Source organism: Orycteropus afer, unplaced genomic scaffold, assembly GCF_000298275.1.
Source record: "Orycteropus afer afer isolate SDZICR_OR568_19922 unplaced genomic scaffold, OryAfe1.0 scaffold00015, whole genome shotgun sequence".
In the NCBI taxonomy this organism is placed as follows: Eukaryota; Metazoa; Chordata; class Mammalia; order Tubulidentata; family Orycteropodidae; genus Orycteropus; species Orycteropus afer.
In genome coordinates, this window is record NW_006921602.1 from 10,447,447 (window position 1) to 10,455,516 (window position 8,070).

The window sequence follows — 8,070 nt, forward strand, 5'->3', positions numbered from 1 at the left end:
CTGTGGTCAATGGCATGAGACAAAGTATATGTGAACTGCTGTATGGAAAGTGAATTTGCTCTGTAAATCTTCACCCAAATCACAATTTAAAAAAAGAGAGAGAGAAGAAGAATGTAGAGTCTGCAAAACACCGCATAACGTGGATGAATTTGGAGGACATTATGTGAGATAAGTCAATCACAGAAGGACAAATAATTGAACCCTTTTGTACATACAGTACTGCATTGTCAGTGAAGGCAAACATGGGTATACAGGTGGATAGATTGGTGGTTAGGCTGAACTATTAGGTATATCTATGAAATGGGGAGTGTACCCAAGACCATGTATAGGGTTGGCAGACAATGGTCCTATAAGTGTATTTGTATGATCTGTAAGAGTTCCCAGGTGTATAGCAGTTCTGACAAGGGACAAGGTTTTATAACTTCTTGGTCACAGACAGCTACCCAGAGGGACCTAGTAGTTGAACCAGTGTGCTCGGGACCATAGTTGCCATGAACATCAAGTTCAATTGCCATAACATACTACACAGAACATTGTTCCACCTTCTACTTTGGCGAGTAGCGACTGGGATCTTAAAAGCTTGCATGCAGCAATGGGTCTCTCCTCATCCAGAGCAAAGAAGAATGAAGAAAACCAAAGATTCATGAAAACAATTAGTCCTAGCAACTGGTACACCATGCAATGTGCAGCCTATATGACTATGAGACCAGAAGAACTAGATGGTGCCCAGCTACCACTGTCAACCACTCGGAGGGGGATCTGTGTAGACCCTGGATAGAGAGGGAGAACAATGTGGAACAAAACTTAAAATCATTTGGAAAAATAAAGGAGCGGGAGGACCAGGTTTGCTGGTTTGATAGAGCCTGGTGGAACCACTGAGACTGTGGCTCCTAGCTATCCTTCAAGTCTGGAATTGAACTCACACCTGTGGCTTGCAGCCAAACAAAAGACAGGCATAGGAGTTGAACATTTACCTGAGGTAGATACACTCCTTGGGAGAGAATAATCATGGGAGAAAGAAGGGCCACAGGGAGACAGTTCAAGGGACAAGTGCATGGAGGGATGGACACAGGGAAGAGGTAACTATGGGGAGGAAGTGGGAAGGGAGCTGTTGCATTGTGGTAAATTGTGGTCAATGTCATGACACAAATTGTATGTGAACTGCTGTACAGAAAGTGAATTTGCTCCATAAATTTTCACACAAATCACAATTTAAAAAAAAAAAAAAATTGCTGAAGAGCAATGGTATCTCTTTGAAGACTAAGGGGCACCTAACCCAAGCCAGGGACTTTCACTTGCCTCATATGCATGTGAGAGCTGGGCAGTGAATAAGGAAAAACAAGGAAAAATTGATGCGTTTGAGTTATGGTATTGCCAAAGAATACTGAAAATACCTTGGACTGAGAGAAGAATGAATAAAACTGTACTGGAAGAAGTGCAGCCAGAATGTTCCTTGGAAGTGAGAATGGCCAAATTTCATTTCACCTATTTTGGTCATGTGGTCAGAAGGGACCATTCTCTGGAGTAGGATATTGTTATACTTGGTAAAGTGGAGGGTTAGAGAAAAAGAGAAACACCTTCAACAAGATGGACTGACACAGTGGCTGCAACAATGGGCTCATGCATAGCAAGGATTGTGAGGATGCTACAGGACCAGGCAGTGTTGCGTTGTGTTGCACAGAGGGTCACTATGAGTTGGTGCTGACTCGACAGCACCTAACAACAACAAATACAAAATTGAATTTTCAGAAAAGTTAATTATCAATTTAAACAAACTGATTGTTTTGGCAAAATCATTTAGATGTTCAGCTGCAATTGATCTGTGTGTGAATATTCTGTTATGAATTCTCTGCAGCTCAAGAGTGGGCAGTCTACTTCCGTAAAGATTTACTGCCTCAGAAACCCAATGTGGGTTGCTGTGAGTTGGAATCAACTTGATGGCAGTGTTTTTTTGTTGTTGTTGTTGTTGTTGTTTTAATAGCTTAGCTTAGTTGGAACTCAGACTTTCACCCAGGAAGGGCATACCAAAAAAAAAAAAAAACCTCACTGCCATTGAGTCAGTTCGACTCATAGACCCCTCCTTGGGTTTCCGAGGCAGTATCTCTATGGAAGTAGATTGCCCAGTTTTCCTTCCAAGGAATGGCTGGTGGGTTTGAACCACCAGTCTTCTGGTTAGCAGTCAAATGCCTTAGGCACATAGACGTGTATAAAGATTGTCTAGTTTGTTTTTTAGTGCTCACGTGGTAGTGTGAACATACATAGTTACTTTTGACTCTAATATAAAGCCAAAAATAATAATATCTCTTTTTTCCATTAATAGACATAGGAGATTGGCTAACAAAATTCTTTCAACTGGGAGTTATTCAGAAAAATTTCGATGAGTAAATGCAAACAGTAACATGTTGCTCCTAATTACAGTTGCTCTCACCAAAGAAACCTATGATAAACAGCATAGGGTTTTGTTTCTTTTTTTTTCCCAGGTGGCCAGTCTGATCTTGGATATAATTCATTATCTAAGGATGAAGTTAGAAGAGGAAATACATCTACTGAGGACATTCAGGAAGAAAAGGAAGATAAGAAAGGGAGTGATTCTAGTTCCTGTGGGTATTGCTGATATTGTATAAAACTATGAACTTATATTTGTAAAAAATACAAGTGACTTTAGTATAAAAGTACTAGCTTTTTTTCCCCACTTTCTCACTATAACCCTTTATTTCCTCCAATTACAAGACCTCTCTCTACCACCTACTGTTTTAACATATGCATGCTTCAGTGTATAATCTCAGTGGCAAAACACTTTTCAAATCAAATACTGTTAGGGGAAATGCTATGTATTTCTTGAAACAGTGGCTCTTTTCTGAGATTTAATAATATTTTTAATTAGTGAGTTTGTTAATGTAATGTGACTCAGGTTCTCTCCTTCCCCTCCCTCCAAAACTTCTGTTTCACAAGCAAAGTAGAAAAATTTAATTTGTATAAGTTAATTAATAGAAATGAGTGTTGATTTTTGGGGCCAACTTTAATAACTATTTAGAATTATAAGCATAGTTTCTGAATGTCCTGGACCATATACATGACCAGGACTTAATAATTTGATCCATACCTTGAGGACTCAAATAAATTAAATCACTTATTTATGGTTAACAAAGAGATACAGAGATGTTTAATATTTTTGATCACTTATTTCCATGCAGAAATATTTATAATTAAAAATTGCTTTTCTTTTTGTCTCCTACAATGTATTGACATTTCACTTTCTTAACATTTCCACTTTAATCTTAACAGTGTCAGAGAGTGAGAGTGCAAAAGGAAGTGCTGATTGCCTTCCTAAGCTCAATTATCAAAGTTCTTCCAGTATAGTTCGCCTCAGTGGTACAAGTAACAACAGTGTTGATAAAATATCAGGAGAAAGCACAGGTAAGTTGAATAGTTAAACATCTTTTTATGCATAAGTCGTATCTGTATTTCTAGTGAATTTTTTTTAAGTCTTAATTCTGTAGGCTTTTTTTTTTTTTTTCTTAAATATATTTGTGCAGCCTCTTATGGTATAGCTTAGTGGCTTGAATTCTATATTTTATAACCTACTTTATTCCAGCTTTTATTTTAACAAATACAGAGACAAACATACAACCTACATTCTGTCTTTTCAGTTGTGTTATCAAAACTATCCAAACTGTTGGGACTTCTTGGAAGGGGTAAGTAGGGGGAGGAGAGTTGATCAATTTGAGAGTAGCATGCAGCTAGACAATTTTTTAAATGAAGGATATGGTTCCTTAGTGTTCATGTTGTTCTTATTTTCCCAGAGACAAAAATATAGTCCTTCAGATCGTTTAGATAACAGTAACCAATATTTTTGCCCAAAGTGTTTTGTAAATATTATTTCATATTTATTAATACTATAATGCTGAGATTAGTGAGGGTGATATTAACTGTTTTAATGATGAAGATAACTAAGGCATAAAATGATTATGGTAAGGTCATATAAGTTATCAACTTGTTAATGGAAAAGTTAGGATCCATGCTTGCCCACAGATATTTCACCGGATCATTTTTGAGAGATTAAATGGACATACACTGAGAGTTTCTTTTGTTAATAGTATGTTAGCTCAATTTGTGTCATATTGTAGTCTAAAAATATTGAAGAATGTGTTCTGTGAAAGCTGAATTATCTTTATCTGTCAATGTCTTCTTATAACAATATTATTTATTTTTCTACAATAATTTGACTCTAATCAAGGGTCTGCAAACTATGGCCCATAGGCCAAATTGCACCTGCAGCCTGTTTTTGTAAAGATCCATGAGCTAAGAATGTTTTTACGTCTTTAAATTGGAAAAAAAAAATTCTGTTTTGTGGCACACAAAAATTACATGAAATTCAAATTTCAGTGTTCATAAGTTTTATTGGAACATAGCCACACTCATTCATTTCCATATTAACTATGCCTCTGCACTGCAGTGGCAGAGTTGAGTAACTGTGACAGAGACCATATGGCCTGCAAAGCCTAAACTATTTACTATATGGCCCTTCACAGAAAAAGTTTGTGGACCCCTGCTGTAATTTTAAAAAATTAGATGACTTATAATTCTAACTTCTCATTTCTTTTTTAGGTAATTATTATAACTTAAAACATTAACTTTTTTTCATTTTAATTATGGGATTGCTTTACAACCATTTAGTCTTTCTTAACCATTGCCTAGGAGCTCTGGTAGCATAGTGCCTAAGGCATCTGACTGCTAACCAGAAGGCTGGTGGTTCAAACCGACCAGCCACTCCTCAGAAGGAAGGTTGGGCAATCTATTTCCGTAGTGATACCGCCACGGAGGCCCAAGGAGGGGTCGCCATGAGTCAGATATGACTCGATAGCAGTGGGTAACCATTGTCTAATTATAACCCTTCATAACTTGGCCTTTGGTGATATTTGTTTTATTGTTCTTTCAATTACTGTCTGTTCAAGCTTGCCTCTGTGTGTGTGTGTGTGTGTGTGTGTGAGTGATCTGGGTGAAAATTTACAGAGCAAATTCACTTTCCATACAGCAGCTCACATACACTTTGTCTCATGACATTGACTGCAATTCCCCACAATGCTAAAGCTCCCCTCCCTCTTCCTCCCCATAGTTACCTCTTCCCTGTGTCCTTCCCTCCATGCATTCCTGCCCCCAAGTTGTCTCCCTGTGCATACACAACCCTTGTACTCTCCCGTGATTGTTCTCTCCAAGAAGTGTATCTACCTAATGTAAATGTTCAGCTCATATGCCTGTCTTTTGTTTGTCTGGAAGCCACAGGAGTGGGTTCAATTCCAGACCTGAAGGGCAGTGAGAGGCCATAGTCTCAGTGGTTCCGTCAGGCTCTATCAGACCAGCAAACCTGGTCCCTTTATTTTTTTAATGATTATGAATTTTGTTCCACGTGGTTCTCCCACTCTATCCAGGATCTCCTACATAGATCCTCTTCCAAGTGGTTGACGGTGGTAGCCAGGAACCATCTAGTTCTTCTGGTCTCATAGTCATATAGGCTGAGGATCGCATGATGTACCAGACGCTTGGAGTAATTGTTTCCATGTGTCTTTGGTTTTCTTCATTTTTCTTTGCTCTGGATGAGGAGAGGCCCACCATTGCATCTAGATGGCCGCTTGCAAGCTTTTAAGATCCCAGTCACTACTCACCAAAGTAGGATGTGAAACAATGTTTTTCTGTAGTATGTTAAGCCAGTTGAGCTCAGTGTCCCCTCAACTGTGGTCCTGAGCCCACAGGTCCAACTACTCGCTCCCTCTGGGTAGCTGGCTTTGGCCAAGAAGTGACAACAACCTTGTCCCTTGTCAGCTCTGTTATATACCTGAGAATTCTTATAGAACATACAAATACACTTGTAGAAGCATTGTCTGCCAACCCTATACATGGTCATGGTCACACTCCCCACTGCATAGACATACTTAATAGTTCAGCCTGTCCACCCATCTGTCCACCCATATATCAGTTTTCGCCTTCACTGACAATGCAGTACTCTGTATGCAAACGGGTTCATCTTTGTTGTCCGTACCTCCCATGTACCTCTCTATGTCTTTCTCTTCCTCAGTGCCACCATGTTGATCACTCTATATTTGGTACATTGCCCTTCTCTTCACTGAAATCAGTACTTGTCTCTACCTATCTAGCGTTCCCTCTGCTCCCCTCCCATCCCTGGTAACCAACAAAGAAAATTTCCTTCCATGTATAAACCTTTCCTTGACTTTTTACGATAAGGGACTAATACAATATTTGTCCTCCTGTGATTGACTTATTTCACTCAGCATAATGTCCTGCAAGTTCATCCACATTTTGCAGTGTTTTGCAGATTCTGCATTATTCTTTAGGGTTGCATAGTATTCCATTGTATGTATGTACCATAGTTTGCTTATCCATTCTTCTATTGATGGGCACCTAGGTTGTTTCCATCATTTTTCTATTGTAAATAGTGCTGCAATGAACATGGGTGTGAGTATATTTGTTCTTGTCCTGGCTCTCATTCTTTAAGATATATATACCTAGTAATGGAATGCCTGGGTCAAATGGTATTTCTAATTCCAACTTTTTAAGGAATCACCATACTGCTTTCCACAGTGATTGTATCATTTTACAGCCCCACCAGCAATGTATCAAGTGTGCCCTTTTTCAAGATATGCTTTTATTGATTTTATATTTAAGTGTGATTGTAAAGAATTTCTTAATCCTGACATTTTGGGAGAATAATCAGCATCTGACTGATCATTTGGCTTTTTGATTGCCCTCTGTGCTTACCGAATCAATTTTTTAAAAGCCCACAATAGATTTCTTCAGTGTGAATTAGAGTTGTTAGTTTATCCCTGATATTTTTGACTTGAAAATTTTCCCATCTGTTAACTGCTGTGGGTTAATCACTACTGCCAAAGATGATCTATGGGATTTTTAGGAATACTTACTGTAAAATAGGTTTTTCTTTCATTATGTACCATTGCATGCTAGGACTCAAAGCATTTTTCAGGTTTATTTCAGTTAGCAGCTAAGAGTGTTAATCATTTGCACCACCTAGGGTCTCCTAGGTAGTGGTAGGGATCAGTAAAAGTGATGAATTTCAGATAGGAATTAAAATCAACAGATTTTAATTAGATGTGAGAGATGACAAAAAAGGAGGGAATGAAGAATGACTCTCAGTTTATTACTTGCTTGATGCATGAATGGTGGTACCATACAATGCTAGAAAATATTGAAAGAGAACTAGGTCTTAGAATACTGGTTTGGGGAAAAGGGGTTCGTGAGTTTGATTTTGAACATACTAAGCTTGAGATACGTTAAGACTTCCAAAGAGATACCAATGGCTGGGATACATAGTCTATAGTCTATAGTTCTAGAGGGAAGGTCTTAGCTAGAAGTAGAAAGTTCAGATCATTTGCATATAGGTGATAATTGCCATTGTAGTGATTCTTACTCATAGGGACCCTATAGGACAGAGTAGAACTGCCCTCATAGGGTTTCTTTATGGAAGCAGATTGCCACATCTTTCTCCCATGGAGTAACTGGTGAATTCAAACTGCTGATCCTCAGTTAGCAGACTAGCACTTAACCATTGCGCCACCAGGGTCCTTTTGTCGTGAGCAGTGCTATTCAGAGTTCTAGACTGCAGCAAGATAAAGACCTTATACCAGCATATAAATCAATGTACTACTTCCTTCAATAAGAAAATTTTAAGGTGAGTAAAAAAGACCAAGCTTACTGGTATGATAGACTATGAAACCCCTGAGACTATGGGTCTGAGTCACCCTTCTGGCCTAGAATTGAATTCACTTCTGTGGCTTCCAGCCAGACAATAGACAGGTGAACATTTATACCAAGTGGGTGTACTCCTTAGAACATTCAACTACTGGAGATCAGAAGGGCAGTAGTAGAAGCACACAGAGATAGCTCAGAGGGCAGGAATGCATAGGAAAGAGGATGATAGGGAAAAAATAACCACAGGGAGGAAGTGGGAAAAGAGTTTTACATTATAGGGACTGCAGTCAATGTCAGGAAACAAAATGTATATGAACTGTTGTATGGAAAATGAATTTGTGCTGTAAA

At 38.6% G+C, this 8,070-nt stretch overlaps 1 protein-coding gene across 1 annotated transcript in view; it reads left to right on the plus strand.

Annotated features, from left to right (window-relative positions):
- The window catches only part of DENND4A (DENN domain containing 4A), a 116,610-nt gene that overhangs the window by 76,026 nt on the left and 32,514 nt on the right, over window positions 1–8,070 (plus strand). Inside the window, exons 19-20 of the mRNA XM_007957591.2 lie at window positions 2,481–2,600; window positions 3,286–3,417. Of these exons, the coding sequence (XP_007955782.1) occupies window positions 2,481–2,600; window positions 3,286–3,417 (252 nt within the window). The remainder of the gene's footprint in view (window positions 1–2,480; window positions 2,601–3,285; window positions 3,418–8,070) is intronic.